Source organism: Anser anser, assembly GCF_964211835.1.
Source record: "Anser anser genome assembly, chromosome: 1".
NCBI classification, from domain to species: Eukaryota; Metazoa; Chordata; class Aves; order Anseriformes; family Anatidae; genus Anser; species Anser anser.
In genome coordinates this window covers 31,164,448-31,189,227 of record NC_139720.1, presented here as the reverse complement: position 1 = coordinate 31,189,227, position 24,780 = coordinate 31,164,448, and the positions used below count along the sequence as shown (strand labels likewise).

At 39.5% G+C, this 24,780-nt stretch overlaps 2 protein-coding genes across 8 annotated transcripts in view; both read right to left on the bottom strand.

Moving 5' to 3' along the window:
• Nucleotides 1-15,574, bottom strand: part of LOC310892580 (uncharacterized protein) — a gene marked incomplete at its 5' end in the record, with an annotated part of 58,724 nt that extends 43,150 nt beyond the window's left edge. Inside the window, one exon of the mRNA XM_083820489.1 lies at nucleotides 15,376-15,574. Coding sequence (XP_083676615.1) covers nucleotides 15,376-15,574 — 199 coding nt within the window. The remainder of the gene's footprint in view (nucleotides 1-15,375) is intronic.
• Nucleotides 15,575-16,234: 660 nt separating this feature from the next.
• Nucleotides 16,235-24,780, bottom strand: part of PNPLA8 (patatin like domain 8, phospholipase A2) — a 37,001-nt gene continuing 28,455 nt past the window's right edge. For 5 of the 7 annotated variants that reach the window (XM_083820154.1, XM_083820157.1, XM_083820158.1 and 2 more), the window contains exons 10-11: nucleotides 17,467-17,662; nucleotides 16,235-17,107 (exon numbers count right to left, since the gene is read on the bottom strand). In XM_083820154.1, coding sequence (XP_083676280.1) covers nucleotides 16,833-17,107; nucleotides 17,467-17,662 — 471 coding nt within the window. In that variant the 3' untranslated portion in view covers nucleotides 16,235-16,832. Of the gene's footprint in view, nucleotides 17,108-17,466; nucleotides 17,663-17,691; nucleotides 21,588-22,006; nucleotides 23,356-24,780 lie in introns of those variants that run through there. The other 2 variants (XM_083820159.1, XM_083820160.1) reach the window with 2 other exon arrangements.

Sequence of the window (24,780 nt, the reverse complement as noted above, 5' to 3'; positions counted from 1 at the left end):
ACTTCATTTTAGGCTTCAGAACTATTTTCTCAAAGGACGATTCGTGACTACGAATTGTACTGCCCTGCTTGATACATAAGCTATCATTTAGTCTTCTCTCACAAGAAATGCATAGTTCTTCTAGCATCTAGGAAGGCCAGCAGGCTACGTAAAGACCCGGTTATTGACAGCCATACCAAAATGCTGTGTTTTTAATCTTGCCTTCTTAGGACTTCAGATATTCCAAGCTGCTGTGAAAATTCACTGCTGCCAAGCTGCTGCCAGAAATTCACAGGGCTGAAACTTCCTTCAGGAATTTGATGTTTGAATGCAAAATGGAAGGAGAGGATCACGTTCTTTGAGGAGCAGATGGAGAGAAGGAGCTGCCAGTGCTATCACCTGTCCCATCTTCCATTAGCTTGATCTTTACAGTGCTGAGGAATGAAGCAGGAAGTCTAGGTTCAGTTGTCTCATTTGATTCATTTCTCACACACCATGGACAGTTGTAATTACAGGATGATATTAACACCTTGGTTTTGTGTGCAGCTTAATCAGTCAGATGAAAGTGCTTTGAAAATGCTTAAGAGAGGAATTTGGGGTTGTAAAAATTGAGATGAACACCCAAAAATGCCAAAATATGCAGGCCACAGTACTTTTTTGGCCATGCTCAAAAGATGATCTCAAGGGACATAAAGGACCTTTGGAACTTGTCAGGAACTTGAGAGAAAAAGGATTACATAAAATACATATTTAATGTGATCTGTAGCTTGCTACAGAAACTACAGCCATTTTTGACAGATGTATGATGAAATGGCAACGTGATGAAATGGCTCAAATCAATGGGAATTGGATATTGATTTCAACAGGATCAATTTTATCTGGCATATAATCAAAGGAAGGAAGTCCTTCACACAACAGACTAAACTTTATGAAAACACCAAACATGGTTTGAGTGAATGATGGGTGTTCCCATTTTTCCTTTAGATTGGCTGAGTCTGTGAAAAATCTTTTACAAGCCTAATTCATGGTGCACGATTCTTGAAAAGCTGCTTCCACAAAGATCCAAAGTCTACAGACACCAGGCAGCTTATCTGAGGGACTTCTGAAGGGCTGAATACTAAGGAGCTCCATGTTCAAAACCAGGAGCTTAGAGTTAAGCTTGACCTTGTGATTTAACCTGTTCCATCCTTCTGCTAGATGTCTCACGGGTTAAGAGAGTTCAGTGGGGAGTTCTCCACTGTGGAAATGAGCTAGGAATTAATTCCAAAGTTCTGGAAAATGGTTAATAACGACTATTAGAGCTATAGCTATAGCTGCTCTGATGAAACTTGATTCCAATCCACCAAATGTTCACGTACTTTATTTTGCATATACATAATGTGAATAAACTTAATAATTTGCACACACAAACACACACACACAGAGAAATACAAGCATGTATTTAAACCTTTTCAGGTGACAGAAAAAGAGCAAGGCTCGTGAAAGAGTAAAGTCTGCTCCGTTTCCCAACACATTAAATTTGAATTTTGGACACATGTAGTAAGGCTTAGAATGAAGGAAAGGTTTTGCCTAAGAAACTGAAAAGAAAGGGAAAATCTTCGGTGAAAAATTACATCAATTAAGTTTTTGAAGTTATCCTTTAGTCTTGAACTAGAAAAATGCCCAAATAGCTTTTCTAGTCTTGCTTTCTTAAGATACACCTTGTTCTCTAAGTCTTTTGGATCTTCTGAGGATGAGATTGCTTTTAAATTACAAACATGCTGTTGCCCTAAAGGCTTATGTTTGGATTCCTTGAAGCAACTTAAGTGAGAAAATCTCTGGATAAATTTGCTGGCTCTACAAGGTTCCCAGAGGAGAGACATCAGTGAATTGCAGTTCATGGTCCTTGTCGCTTTCTGAAAGCAGATGATAGTGAACAATCAGCATTTTTTTTTTCTGAATAACCAAACAGATTTCCAAGATTCTCTTGCATTGGTCATCAGATCAGGATAACTGTATTTTTAAAGGTCCAGAAAACTATAATTACTTGAGCTGAAAGGTTTCTCACTTTGTGTTTGTTAGTCCAAAATACAAAAGGAAAAATGAAAAAAAATCTGCCCCTGAAGATGTGCTGTTCACACAGGCCAAGCACCCAGGATGGGTGGAGAAGCAACACTTGCACAGCCCGTCACCTCAGTAACAATCTCGACTGTAATGCTGTGAGTATTCTCAGCTTTAACTGCGGGTAAGGTTGGTTAATACTTCATAGGGCCTGTCATAGTCCAAGCACCAAATGGTGTTTAGAAGATGTGATGATCACTGCTAATGCTAATTGCAATTGCTAATCACAAGCCCTTTGGGATGCCTAGAAGAGGAGGTAAGGTCCCCTGGAATGTTCTGGTGCAGAGCAGTTGTATTAACCTCCAGGTAGGAGCTAGGAATTCAGAAGAGTTCAAGGAATCTGTCCCAGACAGATGAATTACTTTGAAGGACACAGAAACAAACTTACTCAAAATATTTAACATGGAACACAACCAATGAATTAAAACCAATGCATTCAAGTATCGCAAGAAGTATATACACATTTAACAAAGGAAAAGAGATTTAAAATGGAAAGGTGCTGAGATGTTCAGAATGCTGACATCTTGGTGGAAATAATTCTACCCATGCTTTGGAAATTAAGTTGAGGTGCAGTCAGGCTGCAAAGGTCCTGTTGCATGTGCAGTTGGGAACCTCAGCATAAACAGGAGGAATACGTTTCTTTCATCCTCTCATTCCTAACAGAGAGTTACACTAATACATAAACAGCAAGCATAGCTATTTAATTATACAATTCTGTCATTAGCAGATGAGCTTCTGGCCTGTATTTTTATATTTTGCTTGATCATTTTCAGTTTACGTTATACCAGCATAGCACTTCTTGGTAAAGCAACCAAATGCTCCAGTATGTCTTCTTCTGCTTGATCTCCCCTAGACCCCTGCCCTTTGCAGCACAGTCTCTGAGCTTCTGTATTTTTCCATTCTATTCTGGGAAGAGCACGTTTCTTTCACCAACTGAAAGAACATGACACGATTTCTGAGAAGAATACTGGAAGTGAGTCTTCTCTGCCTCACTCTTTATTTATGAGAGATACTAGAAGAGCTAGTATCACATCGAGCAATCATCGTGAAGTTTGGGTATCTCCCAGCTATGTGCTGCTTCTCACTAAAATAAATGAAAAACCTTACCTAATGACACATGATCCTTGGTGTTCGCACTTTCCTCCTACTGGAAACGAGCCCTCTTCCAGTGCGCGTTTCTAAGATTGTCAGTCTTCCATTCTGTAACTACCCGTGCTCCTTCCAAAGTGCTCGGGCAGGACTTAAGCTTAAAGGATAATCATTCACCTCCTGTGGTGCCTGCTCACCTGCTTGCTGTGATGCGGACTGCTTCTGGACTCCAGCAGGTTCCTCAGCTCAGGGTTCCCTTGAATATTTTGAAAACTTGCAGAAAGAAATGACTATAATTACAAACTCTATGCTCTCAGATCAGATGAAGTGACAGAGCACAGACTATGCAATATTTGGGCACCAACAGTGATGCGAGGAAATTTTCTTGTTTTACCCAAACTCTCTAATACCAAATGAATTTTTCACTTCCTTAATAATAAAGGCAGATTGGGAGCAAACCTAAAAAGGTAAAAAACGCACTTTTGTTGCTCCTTGGTGCCGTAAATCCCAACCGGTGACAAGCAATATGGCCCAGGCTGGCACTAGCTTTCATTGGTCTGGCAGGTGACTCTGCAGCTGAAGGCAAGGTGGGTCAGCCAACCTTTGGAGAGGTGATGGAAACCTCTGGATGGAAACCTCTGGAGCACCGGCTCCCTGACTTCTTCATCTAACAGTCCCTAGAATGGAGCCAGGAGAATGCCTGTACTCCTTATTTTTAACTGGGTATGGAATACATACAGGATTTGTCTATATGTGTGCACACACCTGTTTACTGTTTTCCACTGCCGTGTATCACAGAAACGGCTTTAGTCTGAGTCTCCTTGCCTGTTTAGATATGCTACGTAACCATTTCATTTAGCACATTCAATAATAATTTCCACATTTGATATATGAATGTCTGCAATCAATACACAAATGAAATTGTGGCTTACTGTTTCAGCCAGTGCTTTCAAGCCAGACAGATTCACATCAGCTAGGTTTCTCTTCAGAAAATTCCTATATATATTACCTGCAATATCAAAGTGTTTTTTTTTTTTTTCTGCTGATCTTCCATTAGTTTCTGAAGTTAGTTTTTATTGTGATTAGGGAGAAACCTTTTACCACATCCAAAAACAATCCCTTGGCACAATCAATGATCTGTTCTTTTAGCAATATAATAATGATTTTCTCAGTTCTCCAGTCATCTGTTGTTCTGAGAAGCACTTGAGCTCAGCTCAAAGTTTTAGAAATGCTGTACTGACATTCTTGAGCAGGAGAGACAAGGCTAATGCTTTTTGTTGTTGTTGTTGTTGTAACACTTTTATCATTCTTTGTTTTATGGCACAAATTCAAGAAGTAACATGAAGAGAGCTATCTTAGGAAAGTACACTCTTGTCTAGAAATAAACAGAGAAATGGATGAGCACAAAGGCTGTTCTATAAGCCATTTAACTATTGTCTATAACAGCAGCATTAGGTTTAAAAATTAGGCATGTGGTCATTAATGAAAGCGCTTTAAAATACACAGCATTAGAGGTACAGGAATGTCAGAGGTCAAACCAGACATCCCCCGGAGCAAAGCTAAAAAAGAAAAAAAAAAAAAGAAGGAGCTCTGTAGAATGGGGAACAATGATATCGAAAAAATAATAATCTTTCCTGGTTTCCTGGGAATGAGAAAGAGAAGATCTTGAAGCAGAACTCTAGTAGGAACTCATACAGGAATGCTCTCATACATTTTGTCCCTATGGGACTAAACCTACACCCTGATTCACAACCAATGTTGTTCTAGACCTTCAAAGCAAGATGAGAGCGCACCTTCAACAAGGCAAGATGATTTGTCTGAGCAATCCCATGAGATCCCAGACACCTTTGCAGAGATGAGGAGGAGCAGATGCGGCTGAGTGCACAGCTGACTACTTGCCACCATGTGCCATGACATCTTGTTTTCGTAACGATAGAGACATATACGTTGAGATTAGACACACAGCTCTGACACATGGACCTGCATAGAAGCTCAAAGATGTAAGATACTCACGGTGAACCTTCTGTGATCTGATTTTGTGACCTTCAGAGTAGGTGATTGCAGAAAAGAGGCTAACACTAAAATACAGACTAGCAGGTATTGTTTAATGCAAGCTAAATGAAGGCTGCAGCGGTGTATCTCTACAAAGCTATTTGAGCATGTCTGCATCAGATCAGAAAATGAGCAATATTCAGTCATTTTCTAATCTGCTGTTTACTGTTGTGGAGAAGGGATTTATGAGATGCAGTGTGTTTGCTTTTACAAATAAAGTCTGACAGGATGACTTACCTTCTGAAGAAACTCTTTATTCTTGTTTCGTTTGAGGTAACCGGGAAAGAAAAGCTGTCCAGGAACTGTCACGATAAACAAAGTACTTACTTCTTAGCTGCGTTTTAGAAAGCTCTAAGAGCACCTAATTAGAAGTTCTGTTTGCTGCTTCATGCAGGCTCTATCTGCTTTGCAGTTTCAGAGGCCTTCTCTGCAATGAGGAGCACAAGTTGTCTTCTCTTAGCGTGCCTCTGGCAGCAGCCATAAACAGACTTGTGGTTCTGGAGAATGACCCAGCTGATGTCCTGGGACCATGCTCTTCTCGGAACAGGACTTTTACACCACCTTGCAGGACACCTCCTCTTGTAGTCCACAGTGCTTTGAGACTGCCAGCACATACTCCATGCCACCACCTCTATGGTGCATGCTTCTGCCCACACAGATAGCCCCTCTCTGTATAAACATGGCAGCACTGGCACGTTTTGGGACCAGTTATGTTTTTCCATTACTAAGGGGACAGTGCCCTCTCATGCTATAGAAAATTTGGTTACGTTTGGAATAGCAGCCTGCTTATCCCCCTGTCACTCCTAGATGACAACCGAAAGTCATACAAGGGGCTTGTTGGTTTAGCAGAGCAGCATCATGCTTATCTTTTGGCTTGCTCAGGAAACACGCTCCCTTTCTCAGCACACCTGAAAACATTCTCTAACATCCCCCAGCCCAACACTAAATCTAGCTGGGGAACATAGCTGTCTCATTGTGGAGTAGGCAGAAGGTTGGCATGGGAGTCTTCTACTCCTGAACTGCCCAGGGCAGAAAGCAGAAGGCTCATCACCAGCTCCATGTGAAGAATTAACTCTCTGCCCCTTTGATGAACAGCCTTACATGTTGGGCATTTGATGCCAGGGGATGAGCTCTGTTAGGGGTGCTCCTGGTAGAATAAGGTTACCAGGACAAGGTACCTACTGCCAGCTGGAGGTTGATTTGTTCTGGGGACTCTGCACTCCTGCAGTGTTTTTGCGATGGAGAACTGACCATGGGGACCTTCTGCAAAGGGATCTCCTCACGCTGCCAGTCTTTCACATTGCCTTTAGAGTTTGGCAGTCGAAGCTCCACCGGAAACCAGATATTTCAAAGTAGCCTGGGGACCTGAGAAATTGTCCTTTCTGGTACTTATAGTGGCTTTTAGCTGCCTCTGGGCTGTTGTGACCATGGGGCATTGTTTTCTGAGGCCTGGCTGCAAGAGCTGCTTCTTTACAAGTAGCTATTGTGAGCAAGGAAAGCAAAGGCATTGTGTCCTGAACAGTAATGATCTCAGTCTTCTTCCTCATTATCTCCAGAAGGAAGAGAATAATATTTTTCTGCATGGCTTGCTTTTTAAAAGGACTGACTACTAATATGAAGTAGCTACAACTCTAATGTAAGGGAATAGCTGCTGAATAACTGATTGCTGCCTGAGCACGGCCACCGCAGCCCCCCGTCCGTTCCCGGAGTGACCCCGCAGCACAAACTGCATGGAAGTGGTGCTGCTTTCTGGGTCTGCCACGGCGAGAGTACATTGCAGCAAACTCCCACCGGTTGCTGACAAAAGATGGTAGCAGCCCCCCAGTTTTGCTCTAACACATGCTGGGTATTTTCAGTTCGGGAAACTATTCTCTTTTTGAATAATGTTTGTTTTAAGTTGAAATACGATGAGCCTGCTGAATTGGTTTGAAGAGAGATGACATTTACCTGAGAAGCTGCAGTGAGCTGAGCCCTGCATAATAGATGAGGGAAAGCTTTCCTTTCCTCAAAGACCAATTGAAGTATACAGGCTAGATGTAAAGTGCATAGAAACAGCAAACACTCTGGAAATATTTCATCTTGCTTTTTTCTTTACTTTCTCCAACATACACCGCGATATATATATATATGTGTGTATATGAACCCACACAATATACAGCTGTTCAGAGCACATTCGCTTCCTGCTAATCTCATCTGAGCTTTCCTTACTGATCTGTAGCTCTTCCAAGGATTTATGACATATCTAGAGTAAATTCATTAAAACACAGTCTACTAAAGAAATTTTATTGTCTTTCCTGCTGTATTTATACCCAGCGATTTTTCAAAGCTTTGTTCAATTTGCTTGGTGAGAGCTTTAGGTCAAGTATGCAATAAGAAATAAATCAGCTAGAATGGACAAAGTGCTCGGGTTTTGAAGTTATGACATGCTTATGTCTTAGTAAACTCTGCAAAATAATCCTTTAGGGCCAGATTTAGTAGTAGCATGGTTTTGTTCTGTGACTCTACATTTAAATAAAGCTTGATATACCTGCCTTTCCTTGTAGGGGGAAAGAAATACTCCCTACCTGGTTTTTAAGCTCTCCAACATTTGTGAATTATTTTTTTTCTCTACGATGTCTGTCATCTTGTTTTATTATTAAGAGTACTGGAAATGTATTCAAATGAGGTGTACATACAGAACATATTTCCAGGCAGGACAGGACATATTTCTGATTTCTACAGAGCAGCCAGCAAGGAAGCACGAAGCAACAGCAGTTTTTCTGAGATTATGCCTGAGAGTGGACACAGAGCAAGTTTTTAAGAAATTACTTTGTGGAGTTTGCTATCAAAATTTTGAGGCATTCTGAAAGCATGCTAACAAACAATACTTACTGTGATGATTGTTATCTCATTCCATAATGAAATAACAGTGTGAGCACAAAAAGCTGTTCCCTTTTCAATTTACAAGGTTTTGAAAACCAAGAAAGCTCTTAATTGTTAAAATCAAAAGTTTGCTGAGCTCACGCATTGCATTTTAATGGTCTCAGTTATCTGTTTAGTTTGCTTTTATGGTTTAATATGAAAATACTGTATTACAGCTTCTTCCTGAAAGATAAGGATTTGGGGTTATTGGTGTGTATTTTTTTATGCTACTGCAACTATATGGTGAGATAGCCACAGATGATAGTCTTACGAGAAACTGCTTAAATTAAATGAAATCGTGAATAAAAAGCAAAATTGCATTACTACTAAAGATTAAACATACGTTACCAGGGATATAAGTAGGGAGCTGTTACAGAGCTTGTTATATTTTTATATTGTTACGCTGAAATCTTATGTTAGCGGTTTCCCCTTAGTGAAGTCTGCCAACTTAATTAAAATAACTAATATGATTGTCTTCATTAAAGCTATTAAAATCTTGGAGAAAAAAAAAAAAAAGTCTTTTATTATACAAGTAGCTGCAAAGAGTGAAGGCCATCAGCCAAGTTTTGGGCCAGGTGGCACACAAGGACTGAAAGGTGCGTACCTGGAGATACACGACTGCAAGCGCGGGAATGAGGAGGCTGGGGGCGAGGAGGCTGAACTGCAAACAGGTAGGACGTGATTCTAGGATATGATTTCAGTTGCATTTAATTAGCCAAGATGTTTATTTCTGACATTTTAAAAAAAACTCTCAGGGGACAGCAGCCCCCTGAGATCACACCTCAGTGATGTGGCCTTTTGGTGGGTCTGGGGCGAGGAAAGAGCCTGCTCACCTTGCTTCTGCAGTGTATAAGGAGGAGGGACTTGGCACGCTTATTTTTCTTTGTAAATGATGTGATTACACAAAGAATATACTTTATTGTTGGCATTGAACTGTCCTTCAAATGGAGCAGTTCTGCAGGGTCTGAAAATTTGACTTTTGGGGCCAAATGGCAGAAGTGAAAAAAAAAGAGTAGTTTTTTTATTATTATTATTACTGTTTTTTTTGCTTTGTGCCTTATCTGGTTGAATGTGAAAGGCTCCAGGCTTATATCACAGCTGTGCCTGGGAGTCCAGCCCTCAGCAAGAACAGGAAGCGTTAACACAGCCCCTCCTGCAGAAGATTAAGCTTATATTTAATACTGGTCAGTATTTTGTTTTGAGAACAGTCTTTTAATGGAAGAAAATCGGGACTATTTGTTGACCCAGCAGCATGTAAGTGTTCTAATCTCTGATGAAAAAATAATGATGCTAATCAGTAATAAGCACTTGCCAGATTTTTCCTTCACCTGTCATGTGCCTTGTATTACTTCAGCCTCTGTCAGCTCCCTTTACCAGAGAGGCAAGGAAAGCAGGATAAATGAAATGCTCTGTAAATGATGGATCAAAGATAAGACATAATCCTCACCTATTAGGCCTAAGGAGAAGGAGCTGCTGAGGGGCCTTTTCTGAGACAGAGTAGTTTGGAGGCATATAGGGTGCAGAACATCCAGAATTACTTCTTTCTATTAGGCAGCGTTGCTTCTTCTAAAATTAATTGCCTTTTCAATGTCTAGGCATTAAACTGCTTTTGCACAAGGGAATATAGCCCAGGACAACTGCTAGAAGAGGCCGAAGGAAGCATGGCTACCTCCATCAGCTTTGCTACTGCTGTGCTGTAAGCGCATCCACAGGATCCAGAGAATGGGTGCACAATGGAGCCAGAGGGAGGTGATTCCTCCCCTTGCTCCCCCTTTTTTCTGGGCTTTACAGGGTAGCAGGGTACAGGTATACAGCACACCTTTCCCCTCACGCACACTTCCATAAACCTACGGATTCTGCTGTATATGAGGCGTTAATGAGCTCTTTCCTACTGCAAGGGTTAAAAGGGCTTCTGGTGGCCTTGGAGCCCACAGCCCTTCCAATATTGCATTATAGAACCCCATCCATGAATTGTTTTTAAAACTTACACTAATACAGTGTCTTTTGCCCCGTTAATTATTTGCATAACTCTGCAAAATTCTGCACTTGGAACTTTTTTGTTTTCTGTCTAAATTTAATTCTGATCAGTTTAGACACCCTTGGTTTTATGCAAGCGTTGTCCCTTAGTTTATTAGCTCTTCCTTCTTGAAGTATTTTTGAACAAGAGCATATATCCTCTTCCCAGTTCTTGTTTTCTGTGACGAAACAAACCATGCTCTCTTCATCTTCCCTTTGGCAGCCCTTCTTTGCATCTGTTTTAGTCTGAATATCTCTTTCTCTAACAGCAGTGACCAAAACTATAATTATATTCAACTGCTGCTGTCTGCGCCCTGTGCAAAAGAATTGGTATCTTCAGATTGCTACTGGAATTGCCACTGGCAGGAAATACCTTAAAATCAATGCCTCACATTACAACATTTAAAAGTTTTATTTTCTTTCCTTTGGTAATGAATCATCTTTCAATTGAGATCTCCTTCTGCATAGATAATTAGAAACTAAGACATGGCGTAGGGGTGTTTTCTTTCTGATATTGCACAAAGGGAGATTATTTTATGTCTTTACCTTTTCATTTCCTGGTCTGGTCTCTTTCTTCCTGCCCTTTAAAATCAGATCAAGGACACTATGTCAATTTTGCAAAGATTTGACATTATCACTTTCTAAATTAAAATGTATGAACTTCCTGATTTTTTTTCCAGCGTGCAAAGCTGGCAAATTCAGTTGTGAACATTCATCTGGGCAGACAAACTTTGCTGTCTTCTCTGACAATGAGTAACCTGGTATGGTTATCTACTATCTTGTGATTTTTAATTTTCTTAATTTTAGATTCAAAATTCACATCGATGCCTCATTTTTCAGGTTCACTCCCATCTTCCTGCCCATGGAATTCTCCATGGTGCATCGATACACATCGATACACATTGATACACATACTTATTTTTGTAGCTGTGAATTCGCTGACTCAATTTCAGTTTGGAAGCTGGATAAATGCACATCATTCCCACAGGTACTTCTTCAAAGCAGGATTCCTTTAACTTGATTTTCTGCATTATATTATTATTCCTTCCATTGTTGTTGTATTCGTATTCTTCAGGGGCACTTTTTTCATTCTAGCCTGTTTTCTCCTTGAATTCATGCTGCCCTGAACTCCCATTGTTCAAAATATTCATGATCCCTCCTAGATTCACCTGTTAATTATCATGTTCTTCAGTCCATTGATTATTTAGAATATGCTAGTATTTGACCCACAACTAAACCATCTGCTCTCCATCAATAACCCACCCCCCCCTCAATTTAAAAGATTTTTTCCTTGTCTAGCCAGTTCCAATTTCCCTATTTCATTTTCTTCTGTTTTACAGTATCACGTGGGATTCCACACCTAATGCCTCAATAAACTTCCTGAAAATAATTTTACTTTATACTCTCTGCTATAGGAACACATCCATGATAGTTAGGAATCCTTGCAAGCTGCTAACGTTTTTAAAGTAACTTAAAACTAATTACAGTTAGACTGATAAATCTGTTGTGCCTGCGCATTTTAAAGTGGTTTTGAAGGGAGCACAAACTCCTAATTAGTGCCTGATAGCGCAGCACTGGCAATGCTGAGGATCAAAGAGTTTAGTTTGAAAGGATTTGATACATGCATCCTGTGAATTTATACACACAGTGGCCTAAAACAGTCTGAATTAATTATTCTGTAGCTCAACTCAATTCTATGTGTATTTATAAAAAAAACCCCACACCTAGGAAAAAGTAGTTACAGCAATAAAGAATAGAGGAAAAAGGGCTTCCAACAAAAAAAAAGAGTATAATTTGAAAATCCAGATCTTGCTCTGAAATAAACACCTCCTTCCCTTTCCTCAAGACAGCAATATGTACAAAAATTAGCAGGTTTTGGCTTTTAAAATGAACCAGAATCTTTTCATAGAATGAACCTCATTTAAACACAGGTGTTTCTTGCTCTTAATATTTAGCCTCAACCTCATCAACTTAAGAGCTATGATTTTTTTTTTACACATAGTCACAAGAATGAACCCGTGTTTCATGTGAGATTTATGCACTATTGATGCTTTATATGCACGTGCTCCATCTCAAACATGTACATAGCTCCGGACCCAACTTCCCTTACTGCACACCAGAGATGAAAATCGAGCTTTACAGAGGTCTAAGATGAAGCTTGTGCTCTTCTCATGTCCTTGCTTGTGGGCTGACACTGGGATTTAGCAGCGAGAAAGCAATCAGTTGCAAGTAGCGTTTTGCCTTCACTCCTGTGAGCTGATTAAATGCATTTATGTATATCCATTTGGAAAGGACACCTCAAATAACACGGAGACGAAGTAGACGTCTTAGCAAGTACACTGTAATTTCTTAAATATGGGATCTCAAAAGTCAGCCAAATAGCTGCACTCATCAGACTACTATGTGTTTAATGTATTCTTCTGAAAGGCTGATGAGAAAAGCCAAGGCTCTGCGCCAACTGATTGTTTTGTTTGTTTGTTTGTTTTTTAAACAGAGCTGTGTAGTGGAAGCTTAAAAGACAGTTCATAAATTAGAAAAAATAACCCAATATTTAAATGAAGCTAATTTGAGATATTCTGTACCTATTGGAAAGACTGGAAGTCAGTCTTCCAAGTTTAAGTTCTTTAATCAACTTCTAGTAATGTTAAAGTTTTCCATGCAAAGAGCACTCAGAGAACTTTTGAATGAAGAAAAACTCCTGCATTACGGCAAACAGAAGTTATATTCCACCTGCAAAGTCATTTCATATTAAGAGACTAGATTAGCATATGCACTTACCCAGGTGTCTCAACACTAGTAACTTGCAGATTTTATTCCTGTAAAAATTAAATGAAATTTTATCACTCTGTTCACTAGAGGTGTTTTTAAATAAGTGCTTATCCCAAAAAGCTATGACTGGAAACTTATGAATTCATAATAGCGTTGTTAATATCCCTATGGATGATGCTGTGACTTTCCTCTTTGCCAGGGGAGGAAGAAGTGTATTATGTATGTTGTTACTGGACAAGATCCTGCGTTGTCTATTATGATTTAGGATACGAGCAACACATCTCGATGCTATGCAAAGTGCCTTGATCAAAATAATGTTGACTTTTTTATGCTTAAGTGATCTCTTACCAACTGGAGAAGGTTGATCTCATTTTCTTTTACTCAGCTCTTAGTAATTGGATTGAAGAAAGGAAGCTGTATAAAGTACAGTTGTAGCAAGATCATAAAACTTCAGCTTTGTAACTTTTTTCTTTTTCCCTTCTCCCTTCCTCACAGACTGAATGACAAAGGCTTATTTAACCCTTATGCGCCTGTTTGTTTGCATTGTGAACTTTTAAAAAGAAATTGAAGGCTACAGCACCTTTTTGCTAATGGCACTTACTACATTTGTTGACCAAACCAAGTCATAAAATTGAGGGAACACTAGAAAATAATGGGTATGAGTACAAAAAAAAAAAAAAATCAGAAAAGCACAGGTAAGAGTACTCACATTAAAAAAAAAAAAAAAAAAAGGAAAAAAAAAAAGGAATAGTCCAAATCAAATGTTTTCCTGCAAAGTCACAGAATACTATGCAACAGCTGCTGAGATACCAAAGGATCTCAGATCTCAGTTGTCTTCTTCCAAGTCCCTTCCTTAAAGGTAGCCTAAATCACATTTTTGATGATTTAAGAAGACAAGTACAGAAGGTGACTATCAAAGTGTTATTTTTACTAACTAATGCAATGGCACTTGATTACTCCTGAAAACCAAATGGACAAATGCACTGCTTTTTGAGGAAACTGGACATTTTATGTAGTAAATAGTTTAATGTAGCTGTATACTAATAGGCAAAAACTGAGAAACCAGTCAAGCAGTCTTACTGATGGGTAAATGTCCCAACGTGTGACAGCAGCTAACTCAAATTTCACTGCAGTCATATTAAATCATAGAATTATTAAGATTGAAAAAGACCTCCAAGATCATCTGGTCCAACCATCCCTCAACCACCAATATTACCCAATAAGCCATGTCCCTAAGCACCATGTCCAGCCTTTCCTTGAACACCCCCAGGGACAGTGACTCCACCACCTCCCTGGGCAACCTGTTCCAATGCCTGACTGCTCTTTCTGAGAAGAAATGTCTCCTCATTTCCAACCTGAACCTCCCCTGGTGCAACTTGAGGCTATTCCCCCTGGTCTTATCACTAGTTATCTGTGAGAAGAGGCCGACCCCCAGCTCCCCACAGCTTCCTTTCAGGTAGTTGTAGAGAGCAATAAGGCCTCCCCTGAGCCTCCTCTTCTCCAGACTAAACACCCCCAGTGCCCTCAGCCGCTCCTCACAGGACTTGTGTTCCAGGCCCTTCACCAGCTTCGTAGCCCTTCTCTGGACATGCTCCAGGGCCTCGGTGTCCTTCTTGTAGTGAGGGGCCCAAAGCTGAACACAGCACTCGAGGTGAAGCCTCACCAGAGCAGAGTACAGGGGCACGATCACCTCCCTGGTCCTGCTGGCTACACTATTCCTGACACAAGCCAGGATGCTGTTGGCCTTCTTGGCCACCTGGGCACACTGCTGGCTCATGTTCAGGTGAGTGTCAACCAACACCCCCAGATCCTTTTCCTCTGCACAGCTTTCCAGCCACTCTGCCCCAAGCCTGTAGCGCTGCATGGGGCTGTTGTGACCAAAGTGCAGGACCCGGCACTTAGCCATGTTGAACCTCATCCCACTGGCCTCTGCCCATCGACCCAACCTGTCCAGGTCCCTCTGCAGGGCCTTCCTACCCTCCAGCATATTGACACTTCCCCCCAACTTGGTGTCATCTGCAAGCTTACTGAGGGTGAGTTACTCAATTCTGGCATCCAAATAATCAATAAAGATAGTAAAGAGGATGGGCCCCAACACCGACCCCTGGGGAAAACCATTGGTGACCGGTCGCCAGCTGGATTTCACTCCGTCCACCACCACTCTGGATCCGACCGTCCAGCCAGTTTTGAACCCAGCAAAGCGTGCACCTGTCCAAGCCATGGGCTGCCAACTTCTCCAGCATACCACGGGAGACTGTCAAAGGCTTTGCAGAAATCTAGGCTGAAATCATCAACAGCCTGTCCCTCAACCACCAGGCAGGTCACCCAGTCATGGAAGTAGATGAGGTTGTTCAGGCAGGACTTGCCTTTCATGAACCCATGCTGGCTAGGCCTGATCCCCCTGTGGATCCCCCACATATGCTGTGTGATTGCACTCAAGATGACCTGTTCCATCCCCTTTCCTGGCACCGAGGTCAGGTTGACAAGCCTGTAGTTCCCCAGGTCCTCCGTAACGACCCTTCTTATAGACAGGTGTTACATTAGCAAGTCTCCAGTCACCTGGGATATCTCCATTTGACCATGACTGCTGATAGATGATGGAAAGCGGCCCAGCAATCACATCTGCCAACTCCCTCTGCACCCTTGGGTGAACTCCATTTGGTCCCATGGCCTTGTGACAGTCCAGGTCGAGTAGCAGGTCTCTGTTTCCACCTGAATCATGGGGGGGTTATTCTGCTCCCCATCCCAGAGTTCCAGGAACACCCTGAGGATAAGTGGTCTGACTAGTAAAGACAGATGTAAAGAAGGCATTAAGAATCTCAGCCTTTTCCTCATTCTCAGAAGTCATGTTACTGTTTCTAAGAACTCACTTGTACCTTCCTGTTGTTGAAAATGTCGCTTTACTGATGTCCAGTATTGCCATTGCTTACCACACCACCGTGCTCGATGTAAGCAGGAAGTTGCAAAGAAATGAGTAGTAAGATTGTAGTACGCTGTAAATAAAACTTTGCAACTTGAACTATTTCTAGAGAATTCACATATGAAAGCTAAAAGATAAAAGGAAATGCATAATTTATTATTTCAGGTATCAACTGCTAAATTTCTCTTGCCTAGAAACCTGTGAAGTTTGGCATCCAGAACTGCAGCTTCTATAACAAGCTTCTCACTCGCATAACATTTTCAAACAGTTCACTAGTTATTTCCTGTATTCTCTGACAGGAATAGCAGCTCAAATGAAATTTGGGGGCTTGGGATTATTTTCAAAATAATGAATGAACCAATGTGAAGTCATTCCAATAAAAACAATAAGCAGCAAGTCCCCAGAATATCAGTTAATTTTGATAATTTAATATGCCATTTATAGTCATCCAAACATCTTACTGAATACGGTTATGTACAAAAACATTGGAAATAATAAAAAAGAACTTTGATGTTATCTTTCAAACATAAAAGTGCAATTAACACAGGAAAAGTGTTTTTAAGATGTTACATTTCTTTATATTAACTGGCTACGTAAGAGCCTCAACAGGTATATTGCCTACTCTAAGGCGAATAAAGATTTTATTTTTTGTTAATTTTGAACAAGCCTGGTAGTTGATGAATAAAGGCTCACTGCCACCATAATTATGGTACATACATTGAAAAATGTATAGCACAATTGTTTTCATAATTTTCAGTTTTTACCAACTTTAACAAAATTAAGTAGAACAACAGTAAGATCCCTAAAGTTCAAAAAATAATTAACACCATAAAACTTTATATCAAGTAAGTGTGCACAAAACAGCCATCCTGAACTGCTTTCACCAGAACGCTGCGGACAGCTTTCCAGAGATGTTATTTACCCACAATAAACATTCTTGCTTTACAGTACTGGATGAGTTTTTTGGAATAGGGTTTACATTTACAATCTTCCATGCATTACATATTCACAATTTGGAAAGAAAGGGAAGGCCTTCATACATGTCAGCCTTTAATCTTATCCAATCATGAAACTTCTGCAAAGTCGATTTTTCTTGTGTTAATATTTTTGCAGCTTTTTTCAGTTTTTCTTCATTTCGTTCTAAATAACGAATTCCATCTGTCTGCAGCTGATTGAGTTTCTCTTTCCGACTTTCATCCAGAGGTATGTCTTCATTCATAAGAGGGTTAAATCTGAAGTAAGTATCTGGTGGTAACAGTGCATCCAGCATGGTGTGAACTTCTGTATTTAAAACAAATGTACGAAACTGTTACATTTACAGGAGAGAGACACAGTCCTACAATCTGAACACCAAGTGCTTTGGAGTGACACAATGATTGTAAGTATGTGCTGCTTTGCTACGTAAACATCTTTCCACAATTGCCTTATCAAAAAAAAAAAACAAAACAACACACACAAAACACAAAAAACCACCTTTCTCACTAGAATTTTGCAGACAACCCTATACATGGTTTTTTTCTCTGGACAATGTTTATCTTGTATTCTAGGACAACCTCAGTTATGATAATCAAGAATGATAATTCTAAGAATCTTAAAAAAAAAAAGTACAGTACAGTACCAATGCACCTTAAGACACTAACCTTCTGTATCAGTTGCACTGCTGATAACATTTGTGAGTTTGGCTTTCAGACTCGTGTATGTGACATTCGTCTTTCCTTCACTTTCGTAACGACCAGTACCCAGCGATATCAGACACTGCAACGGAACATTTGGCCAAAGGCACTTGCACTCGTGAACTGCCAGTGCAGAAGGATTATTTAGAAGCAAACCTCCATCCTGTAAATCAAAAATAAAGGTTTAGCATTATATATAATACATGGTCGTAAAATAAATTACAATGATAAACTAAACTAGAAATAGCATTAATATACAAAACTATTTCAGTGAAATAGGCATTGATTTCCACCTTCCGTGCAATTGTTCTGTTTGTGCTATGCAGCAGGTTTCCTGGGCTTCTGGACTCTCTCAGAGTACCTCTTAGGTTGCTGGTCAGTTCTACTGGTGTGAGTGTTGTATGGAAGAGAGATGTTCAAACAGTAGTATTCACTGGAAAATCTGAATGAAGTCATGAGTTCATCTTCTGAAGATCTTTAAGCTAAGATAGATAAGCTACTGAGAATTTTTTTAACAACCCAGAAGTCTGCATCTGAAAATGTTTATTACTACTATTACAAGGTTATATTCTGTAACAAAATCCAAACCTGCAGATCCTAAAATAAAAAATGACAAGAGCTAAGGATGCTCTATAAGCACAGTAATTACATAGGATGCTATAGCCTGGATTTAAGACTTGGAAAAACGACAGAATGGTTTAGGTTAGAAGGCACCTATTGAGATCATCTAGTCCAACCCCGCTCCTCAAGCAGGGTCAGCTGGAGCACGTTGCTGAGGGCCACGTACAGTTGGGTATTAAATCTCCACAGATGGAAACTCCAAACTTCTCCAGACAACCTGTTCCAGTATTTGACCACTCTCATAGTCTTCTTCTGTTCAGATGGAATTTAATGTATTTTAATTTATGCCATTGCCTCTTGTCCTTTCAGAGGGTACTACTGGGAAGAATAAGGCTCCCTTTAATTTGTACACATGGGTAAGACACCCTACGTAAGCCTTCTCTTCTCTAGGTTGAACGTTCCCAGCTCTCTCTGTCTCTCCTCATGTGCAAGATGCTCCAATCCCTTTGTGGTCCCACACTGAACTTGCTCCTGTATGCACATGTCTCTCTTATACTGGGGAACTGGATACAGTATGCCAGATGCAGCCTCATCAGGATGGCAAGTGAAGATCATCTCCCCTGACCTGCTGGCACCACCGTTCTTAATGCAGCCCAGGATGCTGTTGGCCTCTTTTGCCACAAGAGTGCATTGCTGGCTCACGTTCAGCTTGTCCACTGGGACCCCAAGGTCCCTCTGCACAGCTGCTTTACAACCAGCCAGTGCCACCATGGGTTGGTGCCTGGGGCTATTCCTCCCCATACGCAGGATTGCGTTTCTCCTCTTTGAACTTCATGAGAAGTCTCCAGCCTGCTGAGATCCCTCTGAGCAGAGACACAACCATCTGGTGTACCAGTGACTCCACCCAGGTAACGTATGATCCTCAAGCTTCCTGCAGGTGCACTATGTCCCATCATCGAGGTCATTAATGAAAATGTTAAACCATACTGGCACTAGTACTGACCTCTGGGATACATCTCTAGTGACTTGCTTTCAACTGGCCTTTGTGACACAAACCCCTTGGCCTGGCCATTCAGCTCAACTGCAATCCACCTCACTGTCTACGGTGCTATGGGAAATGATGTCAAAGGCTTTTTTTTTATTGTTAAGGTAAACAATATCCACTGCTCTCCTCTTGTCCACCAAGCTAGTCACCTCATTGTAGAAGGCTATCAGGTTGGTCAATCATGAGATGCCCTTTGTACAGCCATGCTGACTACTCATGAACATGCAGAAGATTTGGGTTTCAAGATTTCTGTAGTAAGTTATAGCAGAGACCAAGATTTTTTTTAGCTATTCAAAAATCAATACAAAAAACCTCAAAATATAGAAGAGAAAGAATATGGACTACTATAAGCATTATGCAAAAGCTCCCTCAACTCCCTACGCCCTATACCTGACAACCATATTACAAGAATAGGAAAAAAAAATGAATCAACTCAGCTCAATAAGAGTTTGGAATAAAAACTGTTTTGGAATCAGTGCACGCTTTACTGAAACTCCTTTTAACTACAGCTGTGCTAGATAAGTAAAAACAGGATTACTGAGCTTTGATTTTTTTTTAATTAAGCTTCCATTTCAAACTACAAAAAGATCTTTGAACTCCTTCTGGACTACTGTCCACTTTGCTCAAAACACTGCTAAAATGAATAGTCTTTTCAGTGCCTATTATCCTTACGTTTAAATTAGATTCCACAAAAAAAAACTAAATACAAGGATGTTTTTGTCCTTGATAAAATTCCCCATGAATCTTAATCTGAAATCTTAATACTGATCTTCGTGGTGCTTATTTTCTTTATATCCTAGATGAAGAAATGCTTACCAGATAATTTCCACTAAGTTTGTCAATATAATTTAATTAAACTTGATTTTTTCCACCATGGGAAAGATTAGTGTTATCAAAATACACGATGTAGTTAATACTAGAAAATTACTGCACTTTTGTCAATTTGACAAATAAAAGACCAAAGGAATGTATACTACACATATCAAATGTGCACTATGATGACACTACCACCTTCATGCAACTACTTCCATACTTCAACATTCTCCAATTTAGGTTTATTGGACTGACAGTAAATATCCACTGACACCTTTAATATAATTTCTAGCATTTATATAGATATATGTAATTTTTGGCAAGTTTTGAGTAGGACTCAATAAGGAAGGGAACTGATTTCTTTTCTTCACCTGCAAACAGATTACAATTGATAATGACCCAATCAATATCGTGTTTCAAATCAGCTTACTCTGTTAAACAAAGGTGTTCATCCTGTTGCTCTTCTGCTTACAATGATCGACTACTGAAGCAGTAAATAATGTTACTATAAACTGGACTTCTGAGGACTCAATGAAGAAAATACTGCAATAATTTATCTCAGAAAGCTCCAGAAAGCTTAGAACAAATTATGTCAAAGAATGAAATCTCGATGTAAAAAATATTGCACAAGTTGTAAAACTGGTTTCAGTGATCTCACATGTATGTGAATTGTAAGGAAAACTGTAAACAAACAAAAAATCCAGGTCTAAGTTTAAAAAATTGACCTTTCTGATTCTGAATAATTGTTTGCTTTCTTAATCTTCATAAAATTGCACAAAAACTCTTCCTTGAGAAATAAATTGACTATCAATATTGAATGACATTGACTATCAATATGAAAGATTACTTTCTTTAAAATTCAAAGAAATCATGACATATCTTTCTTCGTGTTCGTCCTTGGGACACTGGAATACAATTCCAAGTGATTCAGTCTGCAGTTTCGTAGATAAGATACACTGAGATTACAGGGATCTTCACGGATCTTTGCTAAGGAATTCCCCTGCGTTCAGCCTATCAATTTAATTTGAAGAACCACTGAATTTATTTGGTATCTTTATTTTTTTTCAATTCTATTTAATATTTATATAATTTTATACAAAGTGATACAAATTATTTATAACTGACCAATTAGAATGTTTCTATTTTAAGTGCTTAGCTTTTTAAAGATATATTAACCACAGTGCAGTGTAACCAAGAGACTGAATGGCTGCTAGTAGTATGCAACATCCGTTGAATAACACAATAGCTTCCTCTTCCATTATTACTTTCTATGAGCTTTCTTGCCACTTTGAAAAGTTTCATACAATTAAACAGCTGGAGATAAATGATAAAATAAATTGGCCTTGTTTATTTTATCTATAGGTACAGAGATGCCTGTTGGCCAAAATCTGATTCTTGTCTCTATTTCCAGAAGGACGTCATTCAGTTTATGGGTCCATTCCATTTCAAATGCTATACTTTCTTGGTACAATCTCTCGTCTTTAATCCACCTATTTTTCAAGCTCAGATTTAAGTGTTCCACTTAGTAGAAGGGAAGAACTAGGATCTACACAACATGCTTCTGCAGCAGGGAGGAATGACAAACCAAACATGGTAATCCAGAAGGAAGAAGTTTCACCGAGGCATTTAAATGTATTGATGAAGGACATGGACAGAAGGACAACCATGGCTGGGGAATGTACAAACCAAACATTAGTAAAATACTTTGTAGGAAAAACAACAAACTAGGTAGTTGTGATGTGCTATGGGGAAAAAGTATGATATCACTGAAAAGATATGGGAAACTAGGTATCCTAGTGACAAGCTGCACTCAGCACTTCATGTAATGGCAACTTGGATGTGCCTGAGTTTTCACAAATAAAACTATTTACAAAATAATGCGTTTTACAATGTTTGAAAGTATGGCGATTAACAAATGTTGATATTAGCAAGACATGCAAAATGCACTGTGACAGAATGCAGCCTTCAAAGTGTATGAAAATTGTTGTATCCCTCGTGTCCATTATCTATTTTAATTAAACATATTTTCACAACGTTATCTATAATGGAAGAGCAAACATATAATGGATCCATGCTAGGATAGCACAATTCTGCTCTCCCAAAGCCTTCATATAAACAAAATAAAGTAAATAAAAAAGCGTTTTTATACCACATATAGCATCACAAAAATCTTGTTGACATAAAGTGATAGTTCAAATTACACTATAAGCTTCAGATGCGATTCCAGTTCTAGAAAGCAATGCTTTGTGTGGCCCTAAACCTTTTCGCTTCCTAATAAATTCAGTTCCTTTTTGACAGACTAAAGCATTTCCAAGTACTGTGGTGCCCCTTTTATCTACATTACTAGATAAGAGCCATACTACAGCAGTAATCTGTGTACATATAGAAAAAACAATATGAATGGTTTATTAGACATAATACTATATTATCAACACACATTTGCATGCATGAATACTAATGACATATTAGGTTAAAAGCATAACCAGTAGGTCGAGTGAAGTGGTTATTCCCTTTTATTGAGTACTCAGGGGGTCACACTGGGAATATTGTGCCCAGTTTTAGACACCCACTTATGAGATACTGAGAAACTGGAATGCGGAGAGTAAAGAACCACTAAGATGTTTTGGGGGCTGAATATGAAAAGTGAGAAGATTTTGGTTTGCTCAGCCTGGAAAAAGAGAAAGCCAAGAAAGAGTCTAATCAGTCTTTTACTATTGAAAGGGGAGGAACACGCAGCCAGACTCTTTTTAATAAGTGCAGAACAGAGTGCAGATAGAGAAAGCCGTACAATCTCCATTCTTGGATACTTTTGAAATTCAGCTGGGTGAGGCCCTGCCCTGAGAAAGCTGCCCTAACTTTGAAGTGTACCTGCTTTGGAACAGGAGGCTGGACAAAACCACCTCCTGAGGCCTCAACCTCTTTCGATTTTTCCTGAAGTTCTACTCTACTTGAAGAAATAGTACATGAAACATTGTAAAGGCATGTTATTTTAGCTGTAAAATGAACCCATTTTAAAAGCCATTCTTACAAGAAATGGAAATTTGTCAGTACCATCAGAAGTCTTATAAAAACAATATATATGCAAATATGCTTTTTCCACTTGCTGCTCTTAGTTTGGAAATGAACCGAAACTTATAGGAACTCTTTAAATGACTGAAGTGCTGACCGACATCCACAAAAATGTGCAATTATCTGAAGTTCTGACTATGTGCTAGGCAAACAGCCAGAGTAGAGCAGTGCCTCACTGTTTGTTCTCCCATTCTTAGATCGTTTGTCCTTGACTACGTTTCACCGTCTTCTCTCGTTTCATTAGTTCTCAGTGTAATTGCAATCTTTTTCATTTCGCAGACATACATGAGTCACCCCTTTCCTTTGTGTTCTGTGCTGCTGCGGTCAGTGCGCTGGCATCTCCTGTCCACTTCTCCATATTCTGAACTCTGCAAAACCAATCCACACTTAAGGCAACTTCATTTGCTGGCAGCACACTGAGCACAAAGCGCCAGAGTAGGAATGTCACTGCAAGCAAGTGCTGAAGAAGGGTTTATAACTTTCCTAATGACAGTTAACAGTAGAGAAGGCTTTAAAAAAAATCCAGTAAAAATAATTGAGGAATTTAAGAATCAAATCTTAAAACAGAGACATGTATAAACAAGCTTGCTTGTGATAGCAAAGCAATAGTCACTCAGACATTACTTTCAGTCTTTTGCCAAAGGCTTTCCAAGTGGCAAACATACAATTATTATGCTTTACTCAACCTTTTATCAAGTAATTCCTAACTGAAGTTTATGAAATGTTCTCCCCTCCCCATACAGATTTTTCTAGAACTTTCCCAATGCAACTGTAACCTTATTTTTAGGGACTAGTGTTGGTTGGCTAGAGTCTAAAGCTGTAGCTAATATTTTCTACAAGTGTATTTAAAGTTACAAAATAGTCAGGGAAAGCTCCCTTGTCATTTGTCTATCAGATCAAATTATTTAAAGCCCCCCAAATTCTCTTTTTGTAGGCACATGCTCCAATAAATCTCTTTACTGAAGATACATGGCTTACACAGTTCTAGTGATAAAGAAAAGCCTGGTTAAATATTGTCAACTTTTCCTTCTTTATTTCATAATCAGAAGGAAGACACCAGGAGGTCTCAAAAAAGCAAGTGCTGCAGACCACCTGGAGCCTGGTAACACAGAACCTGCCGAAAGTCCTGTCCCATATAAGTAGGTATGGTGAAAGCACACAAAATCACCACTCAGATATTTATCTCAGTGATTTAAAACCAGTTATTAAACTGATGTTAAATAAAAATCGGTTTGAACCACACTTTACTATGGACTTTAACTGAAATTCAGAATACACCATACGCTCAAAAGCTATCATTACATTTCTTAATTGTGTCAGATTCAAGTTGTGCCTTGTAATTGCTCCCTGTAACATCCTGTGTGCTGAAGTTTCACTTAAGTGATGTTAAGCTTTGTGGAGAAAATAATTTAGCATTGGGTGAAGGATATATGACTTAGGAAAGCCAAGTCTGATATTTGGAAGCCGAGTTTGTTGGCTCCATAGTAACCATTTCACCTCACTGCCTATGCAGACATGCTTTGCATTTTAGTTCACTTTTACAGACTTGCTCTGTTGTTTACTTTCATTGTATTTGTGGAAGAAGTGGAGACAGAATTAGTACAAAGCTATCAGAGGCTAAGACAAGACAGGCTGAGATTCTGAACAGACTTTTTTCAAATTTTTTTCAAAAAAGTGTTTTTCAAATTCCACGTTTAAAATCAACATAATCATGAACAGACACGGATTAAGGCTAGGGCTTATCGTTTCAAATGAGGAGTTTGAAGAGTCTGCACTTTTGCAAGTGATTACTT